The sequence below is a fragment of the Oratosquilla oratoria genome, chromosome 8 (genome assembly GCF_046742065.1).
Source record: "Oratosquilla oratoria isolate Oo_2021 chromosome 8, ASM4674206v1, whole genome shotgun sequence".
NCBI lineage: Eukaryota > Metazoa > Arthropoda > Malacostraca > Stomatopoda > Squillidae > Oratosquilla > Oratosquilla oratoria.
Window position 1 is genome coordinate 52,813,670 of NC_134784.1, and position 18,893 is coordinate 52,832,562.

The 18,893-nt window shown below is 41.7% G+C and overlaps 1 protein-coding gene across 2 annotated transcripts in view; it reads left to right on the forward strand.

The window, feature by feature from the left end:
* gwl (serine/threonine-protein kinase greatwall) overlaps positions 1-18,893 on the forward strand; it is a 37,457-nt gene that overhangs the window by 8,209 nt on the left and 10,355 nt on the right. For both annotated transcript variants that reach the window (XM_076189216.1, XM_076189215.1), the window contains exons 4-8: positions 1,374-1,465; positions 2,902-3,023; positions 13,403-13,509; positions 13,838-13,947; positions 15,649-15,955. In XM_076189216.1, the coding sequence (XP_076045331.1) occupies positions 1,374-1,465; positions 2,902-3,023; positions 13,403-13,509; positions 13,838-13,947; positions 15,649-15,955 (738 nt within the window). The remainder of the gene's footprint in view (positions 1-1,373; positions 1,466-2,901; positions 3,024-13,402; positions 13,510-13,837; positions 13,948-15,648; positions 15,956-18,893) is intronic.

Sequence of the window (18,893 nt, forward strand, 5' to 3'; positions counted from 1 at the left end):
AACTTGAAATTAGACCCATGTCTTCTTGTTTTTCAACTTTTTACATCTATCTGGAAGTGCACTCTTTTAACGTTACCCAAAATCATTTGTACACAGTAGCAGATGGTGTTTGATACAATTTCTTTAAGGGTCTGTTGGCACCTTTGCCCTAACTGGTTGGTACTATATTGAAAATCAGAGAACAAAGAATTTGGGGTCAAGTGATGGATAGGAAAGGAGGTGAATTAGATATTTGTAGTGTTGCAAGAGTGTATTTTAAACTATACAGTGAGTCCTCCTTATAAGGTAATTCTTTATCCAGTAAATTCACAGTTACGATATTTGGTAATTACTACCCTCGATTCTATTTATGGTAAGAAAAATTCACAGATATGGTATCCGCTAGATATTTTGAAGAGGAAAGCGCAGGGAGAAGGTATGTCTGCCATATCCTATTATTACATGTTATAATGGGTTCAGTATATTGTAATTTCAGGAACCCATATGTACCGTATAACGAGGACTTCTGTATAAGGTATTCATTGAATAAAGCCAAATCAATGTGAATTCTGTTTACAGTCTAAACATATATAAATAATGAATTCAATTACTTAATTCTTATTATATAATAGTACTTTAGTCGTCACTGAGTGTATATTCCATATGAATATATTGAATAAATTCGTATGAAATTATGAATCCATCTTGATAGTTATTTTTTAGTATTACAAATTCAGTGATGAAAGAATATTGGGATGGTTTGGACACATGGAAGGAGTGAGTGAAGAAAGACTAGTAAAAGAGGTATGGAAGGCAGATGTGGAGGGAGTGAACATGAGGGGACGTCCTAGGATGAGGTGGATGGATGGGGTGAAGGGGGCTTTGGGGAAGAGGGGAATGTCTGTTGAGGAAGGAAGGGAGAGGACGGAAGACAGAGGTGAGTGGAGAATGGTTGTAAATGGATGATGTTGTGACTGCATGAGGAGGAATGGGCGGGGGGGTGGGGGGTGAGGTAGTATGTGTGAGTAAATTTTGACGCAGCCCGAAGGGATTTCTCCCCGTCCTCTCCTTATATGCAAAGGGGGACGGAGAGGGGGGGTCGCCGATTAAATGAAGCGGCCTTGCTGTGGATGTACTGTGTCTTGCGACACTGCTTCTGACCCAAGGCGGTGGGCAGTGTGCAGGGATGACCCGTCATCCAGGAGGTGCTCAGATGAGAGGAAGGGTGGGAGGGGTGTGGAGTGTATTTAGGGATGAAATGGGTGGGAGTGTTTTTATGCCTTTCCCTTTTTGGCTACCTCCCTTGGAAGGGGGAAAAAGCCTTGGTATATGTATATGTATGTGTACAAATTCAGTGAGTAAGTTTTGTTTATAACATCAATATCCCTTTAAAGTCATCACAGAACGAGATGCTTTGGCAAGAACCAAGAGTCCATTTTGTGTTCAGCTCTTCTATTCATTGCAGACAACAAGCAACTTATATTTGGTAAGTGAAGAAGAATTGCTACTATTTCAAGAGGGTAGATATTTTGAAAGTTGTTGGAGTTGTTCACTCCATGTCAATCAATGAATGGTAACAAATAGTGTGCATTTTTGTTGAAATGATTTATGATAATTAAATTTTTTATTGTATATAAAGCAGGGATGGTGAGGGAGTTGGGAGATAGGGTGGATGAAAGAGTATTGGGATGGTTTGGACACTGGAAAGAATGAGTGAAGAAAGGATAGTAAAAGAGTTATGGAAGGCAGATGTGGAGGGAGTGAACACAAGGGGGTGACCTAGGATGAGATGGATGGATGGGGTGAAAGGGGCTTTGGGGAAGAGGGGAATGTCTGTTGAGGAAGGATGGGAAAGGACAGAAGACGGGTGAATGGAGAATGGTTATATATGGATGATGTTGTGATGCATGAGGTGGAATGGATGGGGGGTGAGGTAGTATGTGTGAGAAAAATTTGATGCAGCCCTAAGGGATTTCTCCCTGTCCTCTCCTTTTCTGCATGAGGGGGATGGAGAGGGGGGGTTGCCGATTTAATGAAGTGGCCTTGCTGTGGATGTGCTGTGTCTTGCAACACTGCCTCTGACCCAGGACAGTGGACAAGATGCAGGGATGACCTGTCATCCAGGAGGTGCCAAAATAAGAGGGAGGGTAGAGGGTGGAGGGGAGTAGAGTGTGTTTGGGTGGGAATGGTTTTTATGCCTTTTTCTTTTTGGCTACCTTCCTTGTAAGGGGGAAAAAGCCTTTGGTATATGTATGTACGTATGTCGATGTGCTGCATGATAAAGAGGGTTGGATGGATTGTGTATACCTGGATTTGGAGAACACTTTTGATAAGGTGCCACACAAACTTTTAGATTGGAAGTTGGAAAATGTAGGAACCATTAAAGGGAATACATGGGAATGGGTAAAAGATTTTATAAGTAACAGACATATGTGAATACATACATACATACATATACCAAGGCTTCTTTCCCCCTTACAAGGGGGGTAGCCAAAAAGGACAAGGCACAAAAACATTCCCACCCATTTCATCCCCGAAAACACTCCACACCCCTCCACCCTCCCTCCCATCTTAGCACCTCCTAGATGACGGGTCATCCCTGCACCCTGTCCACTGCCCTGGGTCAGAAGCAGTGTCGCAGGACACAGCACATCCACAGCACATCCACATGTGAATAGGTGGGAGAAATGAGGTGTCGGACTGGAGAGAGGTGGCTAGGGTACTACAGGACATAATTTTGGCACCTCTTATATATGCTTCACCATTCCAGGCCTCTGATTTACACAGCACTATGGGCACAGTCACTCTTTCATACAACCCTGAAGACTGTTGAAATTAGCTTTGATGCTGTGGGTTTCCAGTTAGTGAAACTCAACAACAGTTAGTATTACTGGATGTTGACTTCCTTCTTGCATTTTTCAGGTGATGGAGTATCTTATAGGAGGTGATCTCAAGTCGCTGTTAACAATATATGGGTACTTTGATGAGCCCATGGCCATCTTCTATGCTGCAGAAATTGCTCTTGCTTTGAAATACTTGCACAGGTAAGTAAGAATAAATAGAATGTAATTGTAGACTATGCTGTGGTAGGTAATACAGCTAGGTAAGAAGATGTTGAATTTCAGAAATTCAAATTAGACTTTTAATATATTTTTGCAGTGGTTGTTGACTACTCATTATACACTTAAGTGTTCATAGTATCTTGTTGCGAGGTAGCTGAGTATTTAGAGAAATAGGAGTTGTTTAGGAAAGGATTTTTAGTTGTATTCTATTTTATTTCTAGATTAAAAGGTAGTGCTCTAGTGTTGTAAGTGTAGCCAGCAATCAGAAGGGGAATGTATTAAAATTGTTTGATTAACCTATTTCTGTTGGTATGGGGAGGAGATTGGTGATGATGATAGATGCTTTGGTTCAATGTTGCAAACTCCCCCAATCAGAAGGCTAGGACAGTGCCCTTTACAGAGGACTTTGTATAACTTCTTCTTCTTCTTCTTCTTCTTCTTCTTCTTCTTCTTCTTCTTCTTCTTCTTCTTCTTCTTCTTCTTCTTCTTCTTCTTCTTCTTCTTCTTCTTCTTCTTCTTCTTCTTCTTCTGCTCCTCCTCCTCCTCCTCCTCCTCCTCCTCCTCCTCCTCCTTTGTGGTACCGTCCCACTCCTTGAATTCATCTTCTTTTCCTCCTTCCCCTTCTGGCTGCTGACATAGGAACAGACCAACACTACATACAATATTTCTTTCCCTATATATATGTGTGTATATATATATATATATATATATATATATATATATATATATATATATATATATATATATATATATATATATATATATATACACACATATACCAAGGCTTTTTCCCCCTTACAAGGGAGGTAGCCAAAAAGGAAAAGGCATAAAATCATTCCCACCCATTCCATCCCTGAATACACTCCACACCCCTCCACCCTCCCTCTTATCTTAGCACCTCCTGGATGAGGGGTCATCCCTGCACCTTGTCCACTGCCCTGGGTCAGAAGCAGTGTTACAAGACACAGCACATCCACAGCAAGGCCGCCTCATTAAATCGGCGACCCCCCTCTCTGTCCCCCCATGTGTAAAGGAGAAGATGGGGAGAAATCCCTTTGGGCTGCGTCAAATTTTGCTCACACATACTACCTCACCCCCCATCCCCCCACCCATTCCACCTCATGCATCACAACATCATCCATATACAACCATTCTCCATTAACCCGTCTTCTGTCCTCTCCCGTCCTTCCTCAACAGACATTCCTCTCTTCCCCAAAGCCCCCTTCACCCCATCCATCCACCTCATCCTAGGATGTCCCCTCATGTTCACTCCCTCCACATCTGCCTTCCATACCTCTTTTACTAGTCTTTCTTCACTCATTCTTTCCATGTGTCCAAACCATCCTAATACTCTTTCATCAACCCTATCTCCCAACTCCCTTACCACCCCTGTTCTCCTCCTCACCTCCTCATTTCTCACTCTATCCAGCCTGGTAACCCCCATCATACTTCTCAGACACCTCATCTCAAACACATACAAACTCCTTCTCTCCTCCTCTCTTATGTTCCATGTTTCTGCCCCATACAGTGCTGTTGGCACAATCACTCCTTCATACAGTCTTCTCTTAGCATCCATTCCCAAATGTCTATTCCTCATTACACTTTTTAATCCACCAAGGCATTTACTCGCTTCTTTCAATCTATATTCTACCTCCACTCCACCTTTTCCTGCCACATTTGCACCCAAGTATCTAAAACTATCCACTTCCTCCAGTCACTCTCCCTTAATGCTCACTTCCAGTCTATTGCCACTTTCACCCCTTGTACATCTCATCACCTTAATTTTACCCACATTTATCTTCAGTTTTCTTCTATCACACACACTCCCAAACTGTCACCAACTTCCTCAATCCCTCCTCCGATCCTGCCACAAGCGCAGTGTCGTCGGCAAACACCAGCTGGCTCACTTTCCACTTTTCTCCATTTTCTTTAACCATCTCCAATCCCTGACCCACTACCCTTGCATTTACCTCTCGCACTACCCCCATCCATGTATAAGTTGAACAGCCAGGGCGACATAACGCATCCTTGACGAAGTCCCACCTTTACCTCGAACCACTCACTCTCTCCATTTCTAATCCTGACGCAACCTCTACTACTCTCAATCACTCCTTCATATAGTCTCCTCTTAGCATCCATTCCCAAATGTCTATTCCTCATTACACTTTTTAATCCACCAAGCCATTTACTCGCTTCTCTCAATCTACACTCTACCTCCACCTTCACTCCACCTTTTCCTGCCACATTTGCACCCAAGTATCTAAAACTATCCACTTCCTCCAGTCGCTCTCCCTTAATGCTCACTTCCAGACTACTGCCACTTTCACCCCTTGTACATCTCATCACCTTACTTTTACCCACATTTATCTTCAGTTTTCTTCTATCACACACTCTCCCAAACTCTCCTCAATCCCTCCTCCGATCCTGCCACAAGCACAGTGTCATCAGCAAAGAACAGCTGGCTCACCTCCCACTTTTCTCCATTTTCTTTAACCATCTCCAATCCCTGACCCACTACCCTTGCATTTACCTCTCGCACTACCCCATCCATGTATAAGTTGAACAGCCAGGACGACATAATGCATCCTTCATGAAGTCCCACCTTTACCTCAAACCACTCACTCTCCATTTCTAATCCTGACACAAGCTCTACTACTCTCATAATAGCTCTTGACAGCTCCTAGAAGCTTTCCTCCTATCCCGTATATCTGCAAAACCTCCCACAGTGCCTTTCTGTCTACCCAGTCTTAAGCCTTTTCCAGATCCATAAAAGCCCAAAAAACATCCTTCCCCATTCCTATAGCTTTCTCACATATTTGTCTTACCACAAAAATCTGATCTACACAAACTCTACCCGTCCTAAATCCACACTGTTCCTCACCAATTACTCCCTCTGTTCCTCTCCTAATCCTCTCAATCAAGATCCTCCCATAAGCCTTTACAACTACACTTAACAAGCTAATCCCTCTGAAACTACTACATTCACACTTGTCCCCTTTTCCCTTGTAAAGTGGAACTATACAGGCACTCCTCCAGTCCTCTGGCACTCTACCCTCTCTCCAGCAAACATTAAATAACCTCACCAGCCAGTCCACCATCACTGTACCTCCTTTTTTTTTTATACATTCTGCATGGCATCCATCCAGACCAGGTGCCTTACCTGCTTTCATCATCTTAACAACTGTCTTCACTTCATCCTTCCTTATTTCTCCTCCATTTTCCTCACTCATCACGGTCATTTTCTTAGCATTTCCCACTGCAGATATCTTTCCCTCCCTATCCTCCTTCACATTTAGCAACTCCCTAAAATATTCTGCCCATCTTCCCCTTACTGCCTTCTCTTCCATTATCATCTCTCCATCTGCACCTTTTACCTTTTCTTCTCTACTTGATTCATCTCCTCTTCCTCTCTTAATTTCTTTCCCAAACATCTTTTTATTACTTTCAAAATTTTCTGTCATACTCTTACCCTATTTCACATCTGCTCTCCTCTTTGTTTCCTTTATCTTTTGCTTTACTACTCTTTTCTTTTCTTTGTACCTCTCATATGACTCCCTCATCCTATTTTGTAACCAATCTGTGAAAGCTCGCGTCTTCTCTTCTACAACCTTCTTTGTTTCCTCATCCCACCATTCACTACCCTTTCTTCTATTTCCTCCTGTCCTTCTTGTTCCACACACCATCTTTGCACACTTTGTGACTCCCTCCTTGAACCATCCCCATTCCTCCTCCACACCTAGCTCTACTCTATCCTTCACTCCCTCCCACTTCTCCTTCAGCTTCTTCTTGTACTCCTTCTCCTTTTCCTTTTCATTTAAAGAGTTCACTCTAAGCACCTCCCTACCTTTTGTCCCTTTCCTCTTCCTCCATCTATCCTCCACTCTCAACTTACCTTCCACCAAAAAATGATCTGATATTCCCCCACCCTCTCCCCTTAGCACATGTACATCCTTAACTCTTCCTATCATAATCCTATTTACCACTACATAGTCCATTAACGCTCTATCTACCACCCTTTCCTCCACCACCCTCTCCCATGTGTACTTATGCTTGAATTTCTTCCGAAACACTGTATTTGCTATCATCAACTTTCTTTCTAGACACATTTCCACCATCAACTCTCCACTATGATTCTTTCCTGGAACTCCACATTTCGCAACCACTCCATCAATTGGATCATTTCCTACCCTAGCATTAAGGTCTCCCAGTACTATTACATTGACATTTCTCCCTAAATGCTCTATGCACTCATTTAAATCTATCCAAAAAGCCTCCCTTTCTTCCACGCTCTTCTCACTGCCAGGTCCATATGCACTTACAAAAACCCACATCTCCTTTCCCAGTTTCACCTTCATCCACATTATCCTTGAGGAAACCTCCTTCCACTCCACTACACGCTTACCTATCTCTTCACTTACTGGTATAGCCACCCCTTCCTTCCCTTGCCCTCTCTTCACTCCTGATAACCTCCCACTTACACTCCCAAACTTACACTTGCCCTTCCCTTTCAGCTTAGTTTCACTCAAAGCCAACACATCCCTCTTTCTTCTCATGAACATACTACCTATCTCTTCCCTTTTACTCTCATCTGCACCACATCCACGCACATTAAAAGACCCAAACCTTAGGGTGCTGGTCGGAAAACTCCCAGACCCTCTTATGCCTTTGCTTTTTCTTTTAGGAATGTCCCCTGTGGGGCTACGAGGAGAAGGATGCCTAGTCCCAATCCCCATCCCTTTCTTCTCTATATATAGCAAACATTATTGGGGCCAGTACTGTTCCTTGTGGAACTCCACTAATCACCTCATCCCAATTGGAATGTTTGTCTCTTATCACCACTCTCAATTTCCTTTCATGGAAGAAGTCATCCATCCACTTAGTAGTTTGCCCTGTATTCCTCCTACAGTTTCAAATTTCTTTTAGCAATTTCTTATGTAGCACCTTATCAAAAGCTTTTTTCAGGTCTAGAAATGCACAATCAGCCCATCCATCTCTTTCTTGTATTACATCTATTAGCCTTAAATAGAAACACATCAAGTTTGTGACACATGATCTTCCTTGTCTAAATCCAAATTGTCTTGGATTTAGTACATTGTTTTTTCCAAATGCTTTACCCATCTAATTTTGATCATTCTTTCACACATTTTAGCTACTGTATTTGTGAGAGAGACTGGTCTGTAGTTAGTAGGGTCTTCCTTGTTTCCCCCATTTTTATATTGGCATCATATTTGCTCTTTTCCAATCTTCTGGAACTTTTCTGTCTTTCAATGAACTACTTATTAGACTATGTATTTTGTCTGTTAGTTCATTCCTGCATTCTCTCAAAATCCAATTTGTCATTTCATCTGGTCCATGCAATTTTCTGACATCAAGATTACTCAAGTGATTCATTATTTCTTTCCTTGTTACTTTTATCTCTTCCATAGGGGGACTTTCTCCTCCCACTTGACATCTCTAAATTGTATTTTCTTTCTCGTAAACACTGATTTAAAATGCTTGTTCATAATTTCTGCCATTTCTATTTCCTCTGTGTATTCAACTCCTCATAATAGTTTCACTAGTTCTTGTTTGTTTTTCAGTTTGTTGTTTACAAATCTATAAAATAGTTTTGGTTGATCTTTACATTTTTCTATGACATCCTTTTCGTATTTTCTCTTTTCTTCTCTGCGCACTTGTACATATTCATTTCTATAACTAGTATATATTTTACATTTTTCAGGTCTTTTGTCATTCTTCAATTTTATCAAGCTTTATCCCTTTTGTCTTTTAACTCGCTACATCTTTTGTTGTACCAAAACTTTACATATCCTTTTTCTCTTGGAACATACTTTTCCATTCCTTCTTTATAAATTGTTGTCAAAATATTCCATTTCTCTTCTACTGTTGTTTCCTCCTTGTGTATCCTTTCCCAGTCTGCTTTTTGAAAGAATTATCTTATTTAATATAAAAAAAAGAATTCCATACATCAATCTTCCCTTTCTATATTGTTCGTTTTTTTCCATGTATTTTTCCTCAATTAGTTCCAGTTCAACTAATATGTGGTCACTTTTACCTATTGGTGTCGTATATTCAATCTTGTCCACTATTTCAGGTTCTGATGTGATTATTAGGTCCAGTCTTGATGGTTTTTGTTCATTTCTATATGTAGTATCCTCTTGTATCCATTGCATCATTGTATGTTCTATAATCATATCAAGTAGTACATTTCCCCATAGGTCGTCTCCCCCTTTCGCTGTCATCTCTTCCCAGCAGATTTCTTTACAATTAAAGTCCCATTATAACTTTTCTTCCTCCATCTTCCATTATCTTATTTAGTGTTATCTTTGTGTCTTCTAACATATTTTTGTGTTCTCTCCCTTCCCATGAAGCCGTTTTAGGAGACATAATTTAACACAAACTTCCTGCTCTTCTTGTCCCTGTCCTCTATTTCCATCATAATCATCTCTACTCTATTCTTTCAATATGTAACATTCCTCACATTTATATCCTTCTTAGTTAGGAACATAACTCCACCCCTTGTTTTACTTCTGTTTATAATCCAATAATTATATACACCATGTCCTACACTGTTGGGTTGTAGTGGACCTTTCAATTTTGTCTCTACAATTTCCATTATGTCTGGTTCTTTTTCCTTCAGGTAATCATTCAGTTCATTCAAGCCTGTTATTAAGCCACCTATATTTGTGTAAGACACTTTTAATTTTTTTGTTACCTCCATCCTGTTTTCTGGTTCCCTTCCATTTTTCTCTGCTATGAACCATTTCCTCAATCTCATATCCACTACTCTCCAATAGAATTTCTCTGTCTGACTCTTTTCTGCTCTCATTTTTTTCTTTAGCTTCTATTCTTTTTGTTTTCTTTTCCTCTCTTTCCTCTTTATTCATCTCTCTTTTTATCCATACCTGTTTATGCTGATCATTTTTTGCTATTTTCCCTGTTTTTGATAAGATATTCTCTGATGTTGTTTGTGACCTGAATTTAACCTAAATTGGTCTGGTCTTGTCTATAATGTATTTCCCCCAATCTATATATTTCTTCTATTTCTTTCCCTATTTCTTGTTCATCTTCTTGAACTATTTTTAATACCACGTTTACTTTTTCTTTCTCCTCCTTTACTCCTGTGGTCCTATTTGGATTATGTTTCTCTTCCATTCCTAATATAATTTTACATTTCTTTTCATCTGCTAAGTCTTTTACTATATTCTCCTCATCACTTTGATAACTGTGTCCTTAGTTTGTTCTTTCATCTGTTGTTTCACTATATCTCTAAATTCAATTTTGTTATTCTCTTGGACTTTTCTCTACTCACGCACCTAATTCAATTTTGTTATTCTCTTGGACTTTTCTCTACTCAAGCACCTCTTTTGCTATGGACTCTTTATTCACTTTGTTATTCTTTAATTCCTCATTCTCATCCTTTACTTCTCTTAACTGTCTTTTTAAATCTTCTATTTCTTTAGTTAGGTTTTGATTCTCCTCCTTTAGTTCTTCCAGTTTATCAGCTCTTTGAGTAACTAGTGCTAATTGGCTAAACCTAACCTCCCATGCTTTGTTCATTTTAATTAGTTTCTCTTCTAGACTTACTAGTCGGGGGAGGTTGGGAAGGCTTATGGGAGGGTCTTGATTGAGGGGATTAGGAGAGGAACAAAGGGAGAAATTGGTGAGGAACAGTGTGGTTTTAGGACAGGTAGGGGTTGTGTAGATCAGATTGTTGTGGTAAGGCAGATATGTGAGAAAGCTATAGGAAAAGATAAGGATATTTTGGGCTTTTATGGATTTGGAAAAGGCTTATGACTGGGTAGACAGGAAGGCACTGTGGGAGGTATTGCAGATATATGGGATAGGAAGAAAGCTGTTAAGAGCAGTGAAAAGTTTTTACGAGAGTAGTAGAGCTTGTGTTAGGATTAGAAATGGAAAGAGTGAATGGTTTGAGGTAAAGGTGGGACTTCATCAGGGATGTGTTATGTCGCCCTGGCTGTTCAATCTATACATGGATGGGGTGGTGTGAGAGGTGAATGCAAGGGTAGTGAGTCAGGGGTTGGAGATGGTTAAAGAAAATGGAAAAAAGTGGGAAATAAGCCAGTTGTTGTTTACTGATGACACTGCACTTGTAGCAGGATCAGTGGAGGGATTGAGGAATTTAGTGACAGAGTTTGAGAAGGTGTGTGAAAGAAGGAAGCTGAAGATAAATGTGGGCAAAAGTAAGGTGATGAGATGTACAAGGGGAAAGAGTGGCAGCAGGCTGGAAGTGAGTATTAAGGGAGAGAGACTGGAGGAAGTGGATAGTTTTAGATACATGGGTGCAAATGTGGGAGGAAAGGGAGGAATGGAGGTGGAGGTGGAGGTAGAATGTAGATTGAGAGAAGCGAGTAAATGTCTTGATGGATTAAAAAGTGTAATAAGAAATAGATAATTGGGAATGGATACTAAGAGGAGGTTATATGAAGGAGTGATTGTGCTGACAGCACTGTATGGGGCAGAAACATGGAACATAAGAGAGGAAGAGAGGAGTTTGAATGTGTTTGAGATGAAATGTCTGAGAAGTATGATAGGGGTTACTAGGCTAGATAGAGTGAGAAATGAGGAGGTGAGGAGGAGAACAAGGGTGGAAAGGGAGCTGGGAGATAGGGTCGATGAAAGAGTATTGGGATGATTTGGACACATGTAAAGAATGAGTGAAGAAAGACTAGTAAAAGAGGTGTGGAAGGCAGAGGTGGAAGGAGTGAATATGAGGGGGCATCCTAGGATGAGATGTATGGATGTGATAAAAGGGGCATTACAAAAGAGAGGAATGTCTGTTGAGGAAGGACGGGAGAGGACGGAAGATTGGGTGAATGGGGAATGGTTGTGTATGGATGATGCTGTGATGCATGAGGGGGTGGGGGTGATGGAGTATGTATGAGAAATAAATTGATGCAGCCCGAAGGGATTTCTCCCCATTTTCTCCTTTTCTGCATGAGGGGACGGAGAGAGGGTGTTGCCTAATTAATGAAGCAGCCTTGCTGTGGATGAGCTGTGTCTTGTGACACTGTTTCTGACCCAGGGCAGTGGACAGGATGCAGGGATGACCCGTCATCCAGGAGGTGCCAAGATGTGAGGGAGGGAAGAGGGTGGAGTGGAGTGGCTACCTTCCTTGTAAGGAGGAAAAAAGCCTTTGGTATATGTATATATGTATGTACAACTGTCCCTCCGTTATGCTGTACTGTCCTATACCATTTCTCTGAATATTCATTTCCTTTTTTTGCCTACCCAGTGGTGTGGGATAGAATGCTGCCTCCAAGTCTTCCCACTTGAGTCGTAAAAGGTGACAAAAAATGGGACAGGGATTAGGACTAGGAATCCTGCTACGTGTAGCCCCACAGGGGACATTCCTAAAAAAAAGTAAAGGTATATATATATACCAAAGGCTTTTCTCCCTTACAAGGGAGATAGCTCCCCCCCTAAAAAAAAAGGCATAAGATTCACTCCTACCCAATCCATCCCCAAATACTCCACTTCCATCCACCCCCTCCCTCCCTCTTATCTTGGCTCCTCCTGGTTGACAGGTCATCCCTGCTTCGCACCTAATGCCCTGGGTCAGAAGCAGTGTTGCAAGACAACACATTCACAGCAAGGCCACTTCATTAAATTGGCGACACCCCCCCCCCCCTCCTATCATGCAGAAATAGAGAAAATGTAGAGATATGTCTTTGGGCTGCATCAATTTATTTTTCACACATACTCCCTCACCCACCATCCCACATCCACTCCCCCTTATGCATCATAGCTTCATCCAGACACAACCATTCTCCATTCACCCCTATCTTCTGTCTTCTCCCATCCTTCCTCAACAGACATTCCCCTCTTTTCCAGTGCCCCTTTTACCCCATCCATCCATCTCATCCTTGGTTGCCCCCTCAATTTCACTCCTACCTCTGCCTTTCACACCTCTTTTAGTAATCATTCTTCACTCATTCTTTCCATGTGTCCAAACCATCCCAATACTCTTTCATCAACCACATCTCCCAACTCCCTTTCCATCCCTGTTCTCCTCCTCACCTCCTCATTTCTCACTCTATCCAGCCCTATCATATTTCTCAGGCACCTCATCTCAAACACATTCAAACTTCTCTCCTCTCTTCCTCTCTCAGTGTTTAGGAAGTCAAACATAAGTACACATGGGAGAGGGTAGTGGATGGAAGGGTGGTAGATAGGGCATTAATTATTAATATACACAATATATATATATATATATATATATATATATATATTATATATATATATATATATATATATATATATATATATATATGGTACACTAGGGAAATACACACACATTTCTAAATCTATGTTTTCTTCTAATGGTGTGCTATACTTTTCAGACATGGTATTGTTCATCGGGATGTTAAGCCAGACAATCTTCTCCTTGACAATAAAGGGCATGTTAAACTTACAGACTTTGGTCTCAGCAAGATAACATTACATCAAGGTATATACAGCTGTTGAATATCATTAACATGTTGATGATGGAGATAGTATTTTTTTCTGGCTACTGATAGGTGATTTTATTCAGCTGAGGGAAATCTGGGATTTACATGTTATAGCTTATTTTGTTAACTTGTAGATTAGCCACTGTTATAGTCTGTGTACATATGGTTGGAGCGAATCAGTGGTTACTTCATGTTTGAGGGCCCAAAGACTATTCCCAGCCACTGTTGGGCCATGGGCTCCCAGTTATGTTACTTGAAGCAGCAATTATCCAGTAACGGATATTAATTGATTTTTTTTTTTTTTTTTTTTTTTTATCTCTCTCACAGAGATGAATCTGTCTGATATCATAACAGGAACGCCCACTGTGTCAAGAACAGGTCTGCGGTTTGTGAGGACCCCAGGACAGATCCTGTCTCTGATATCTCATCTCTCCTTTGTAAGAAGACTATTTATATCTCAAGCATTATTATTTGTACAGAAACCTCATCTTCTTTTTCATGCATTCATTCGTAGTTTCAGAGTTGTCTTCATAAGTACTCTGCAACATAGATAAAATTGTTGAGAGCCATCAGGAGCATGTTTGGCTCTCATTGTCAGAATATAGGGCCCAAGTTTTGATGATAGAATTTTCTGGGATTTTTTAGATAATTTCTAGGTTCAGTTTCATGCATGCACACATTAAATTTCATGCTGGTCCCATAAACCACTTATGTTGTTTTATATAGTAGGTGTTGGTATATGATATGGCAGGACAAGGGGACTGGGTATTGATTAATTGCCATGGTATTTTATTCAGTTATGTATGATTACTTCAGTATTGAAGGAGATTGATCTGTTGCACTTACATATGGCCATAACCAAAATATCATGATTTTTTTGTTTTCATATAGATATGTTATCTTTAGATATTATAATCAATCACAGAATGATAGAAAGGGGTGAGGCTGCTGTAATAAACTATACTGAAAGTAGCATGAATCGGCCTTGCTGTGAATGTGCTGTGTCATGCTACTTTGCTTCTGATCCTGGGCAGTCAGGAGGAGCCAAGAAAAGAGGGAGGAAGGGGTGGTGAATAGGGGTGGAGTATGTGGGGATGAAAGGGATGGGAGTGGATTTATGCCTTTGACTTTGGCTACCTCATTAGTAAGGGGGAAAAAGCAATTGGTATTGTACTTCATAGGTCTCCTCAGAAGTAGTACATATAGGTGTCTTAATCCAACAATCACTGAATGCCAAGTGTGTGGATGTTTAGCCCCAGGACATAAACCCACTTCAGGAATTGGCCCAGGACATAAAACACCACCGATTCCCAAAGTGGGTTCATGTCCTGGGCCCAAGCGTCTGCACAAGTGGCGGTTGGTGAGTGTCAGATTAAGAGACCATGGTGTATACATATGTACATATACATACAGGCATGGTATTCTTCTGATTTAAATCATAATTCTGATATTTTTCTTTTCCTGACAATGATCTCAATTTTTTGTCATTAATTCCCGATTGTCCTTAATTCCTGATTGTAATAAATGATCCTGTTAGAAAAAAAAAAAAAAAAAAATGTGGTTGAATAATTTTTGGTTGATGTGAAGTTTTGGGCGATTTGTATGTTGGCTGTACCTGTGTGTAAGTGGTTTATTTTGTGCTTGCCTGCAAGTGATTTGTTTTGTGTAGCATTGCATGGTGTGGTGCGCACATGTATGCATAGCAAGGTGATGACTGGGGTAGATTTTATTTTGGCTGAATTATATTGATAGCAACATCAACGGAATGGCTTGCATGCATTTGTTTACTAGCAATTCAGCCCAGGGACTCAGCCTAGGCCCGCAGCCCCCTGACCCCCACCAGGGGCTCTGCCCCTGGATCCCCAGACAATGTAGATTTTTTTTTGGTTACCCACTATCATGCCTGTACATACCAAGGGCTTTTTCCCCCATACAAGGGAGGTAGCCAAAGTCAAAAGGTATAATTCCATTCCTGTTCATTTCTATCCCACCCATTCCATTTCCATTCACCACCCCTCCCTCCCTCTCATCTTGGCTCCTCCTGAATGACAGGTCATCCTGGCATCTTGCCCATTACCCATGTATACATAGCATGATAAATTAGATTCATTATGGTTTTTCTTTTCAATTTTTGTCAGTGTTCAGATGAAGGGAGCATGACCCTAGGGAGCCAGACTTCTTCTGAGCACAGCAGTAGCAGTATTTCAAGTGTTCAGAGAGCTCCACTACAGTCTTGTAACAGTGGAAACCAGAGGTTGTTGGGTGTGAAGGCAGATTTGGAACAAAGGCCCTCGAGACAGAATGCCGACAGATCTGCCCGTTCGAGTCAGGCCTGCTATGTATACGGCTCCTACATCAGTCCATCGCATAGTGATAAGAAAAGAAGCATGTTGAGTCATTCCTTGGTCCATACTCCAACCATCAAGGACTCTTCCAAGATTAGAGGTATTGTACCTTTTTTTATTTATCCATTTTCCTAATTCTCTCTTACAAGATACCTACAGCTCTCAGGAAGCCAGTCCTGGCTACCAATTCAGTCCATGTTGTAAAAGGATTGTGGTACTCGCCCAAGCGACCAAAGCCCCTCCTGGGTATAGGTGCCACCTACATAGTGCTTGTGGCCAGGGATGTTTGCCACTGTTTGGCCCCAACTCTTGGGGTTGGGGGGGTGGTCCCACGGCGAAGATGCTGCGGCACTCCACATACGATTTGTGGGAAAACCCCGTTTCGGCCGTGGCATTCCTTGGGGAGACGGGACTGCTCAGTCTAGGGAACAACAACAACAACATACATACATACATACATACATACATACAGGTAGTTCTCGTTTTGTGCGTGTTCTGTTTGTGCGAATTCGCTAAGATGCGACATTAAAAATATTATAATTAATTAAAATTGTGCGATCTGTTCGCTAAGATGCGATTTGCCCCAACCGCATTTCAAACAGTGCGCCAGATACGTAGTTCCGCTGCCTGCCGACAGGCGGCCGCTCCCGCTCCCAGTTCAATGTTTACAGCCCTCTCGTGTGTTTGCAGTCACAGCCAGTCCAGCCAGTTTACTCATTCGTCAAAATGGCCCCAAAACGTCCTTCATCTTCTCCTGGAACCAGCAGCGGCCCTCCAGCTAAGAAAATACAGCGCAAGTCACTCACTCTGGCTAAGAAAATGGAAATTTTGAGCCGGTATGACCAAGGACAAAAAACTTCGATCATATCCCATGCCTTGGGATTGGGGGAGAGCACACTGCGGCGCGTCCGAGACAATGGTGCAAAAATACGAGCAACTGTGGAAGCAGGTTCGTCTAGGATATTGCAGAGGGTAGCCTACAGCAGATCGTCGGCCATGGAGAGGATGGAAAAAATGCTGGCGAATTGGATTCAACACCAGAACAAGAACAGCATTCCTGTTAGTTTGGCCATCATTCAGGAAAAAGCTAAAAGCCTCATTAACGACATCGAAGGAAATGACGGGCCAAATACATCCTTCCAAGCAAGTTCTGGTTGGTTTGCAAAATTTAAGCTAAGACACGGGTTTCATAACATCAAAATGACCGGAAGCAACATCAGCAGACACAGAATCGGCCAGGAAATTCCCAGAGATGCTTAAGAAGACCCTGGAAGAAGGACAATACTCATCCAAGCAAGTGTTCAATGTAGACGAGACCGGCCTTTACTGGAAGAAGATGCCAGCGAGGACGTACATCGCACAGGAGGAGAAGACGGCGCCTGGTTTTAAGGCGTCCAAGGACCGCCTGACGCTGATGCTGGGGGCCAACGCTGAGGGGGACTGCAGGCTGAAGCCTGTCCTCATCTATCACTCTCAGAACCCCAGAGCCCTTAAGGTAAGATTGGTTTATTTAATATTTATTTATTTATTCTACAGTTCTTATGTTGTTATTGTTATTGATTGTGTTAAATAATAAAATATTTAATACCGTTAATTAATCAGGGTTTGTGAAGTGTACACAAGTGACATTAAAAATACTTAGGTTTGTGATGCAAGCGACTGGCTTATACGTTTTCTTTGTTAAGAAAAAGGAGCGTGGCCACACCTTAATTCTCGGATAATTTGTGTGTTTCAGGGATATGACCGGGCTTTCCTGCCAGTCCATTGGTACGCCAACAAGAAGGGCTGGATGACTGGGAAAATATTCAGTGACTACTACAAGAACAAGTTGCACAGCGAGCTGAAAGCCTACTGCAACAAGGAAGGTATCCCCTTCAAGATCTTGTTGCTGGTAGACAATGCTCCCAGTCATCCAGCCAGTCTTGAAAATCTCAGCAACAACATCAAGCTGGCCTTTCTGCCTCCCAACACGACTTCTCCGCTGCAGCCCTGTGACCAGGGGCTGATTCAAACCTTCAAGTCCTACTACCTGAGGTCTACGATGGCTGCTGCAGTAAAGAAAACGAACGAGATGAACAAGACGCTGCGAGATTTCTGGAAGAATTTTACAATAAAAGATGCTGTAACCTTTATCAAGCAGTCCTGGGATGAAGTGCCAACGAAATGTCTGAATGGTGTTTGGAAAAAACTGTGTCCTCAGTTTGTTCATTCCTTCGAAGACTTCAATGTGGACGACATCGTTTCGAAGGCAAACAAGGACACAATCAGCTATGCCCAGGATTTAGGCCTTGATGAAGTGGAGGAAGAGGACATTGATCAACTGCTTCAGTCACACAGACAAGAATTGAGCAATGAAGACCTGCTGGACATCGAAGAAGAGAACAAGAGGGAAAGAGAAGAAGCAGAAGCGACGGCAGCGGCAGACAAGGCTGAGGGAGGACGAACGCTCACTGCCACTGTTATCAGTGAAGCATTAGGAAAAATAAAAGAAGGTTTTGCCATGCTGGAAGAACACGACCCCAATGTTGAACGAAGCACCACAATCACAAGAAAGTGTATGGACACACTTTTCTGCTACACTCAAATGCAGACTGAATTTCAAAAGAAAAACCGCCAGACCACCATGCTGGAGTTTTTCAATAAACCGCCTGTGCAACCAGTGACAGAAGAGGAAGAGGAAGTGGATGACCCTGAAGCTATAGGAGAGGAAGTGGAAGTGGAAGTGGATGTGCCAGAGGAGGTGGACAGCACAGACGAAGATGGCGAGTGACTGTGAGGGACTGTGAGAAGTGAGGGAGCATCGTGTTGAGTGTTAATGGGTGCTTTATTTACACTTTATTTACACATTAGTGTTACTTATAGGTTTAGAACGATACATTTTTAGAACATGTTCACTTTATTAGTCAAATAAATGTTTTTTTCGCTCAAAAAATGGAAGTTTTTTGGGCCAAAACCCGCATCCCCCCTATTATCCATTGTTTCTTATGGGGAAAATATGTTTTTTTTGTGCAATTTCAGTTTGTGCGAAGCCTGTAGGA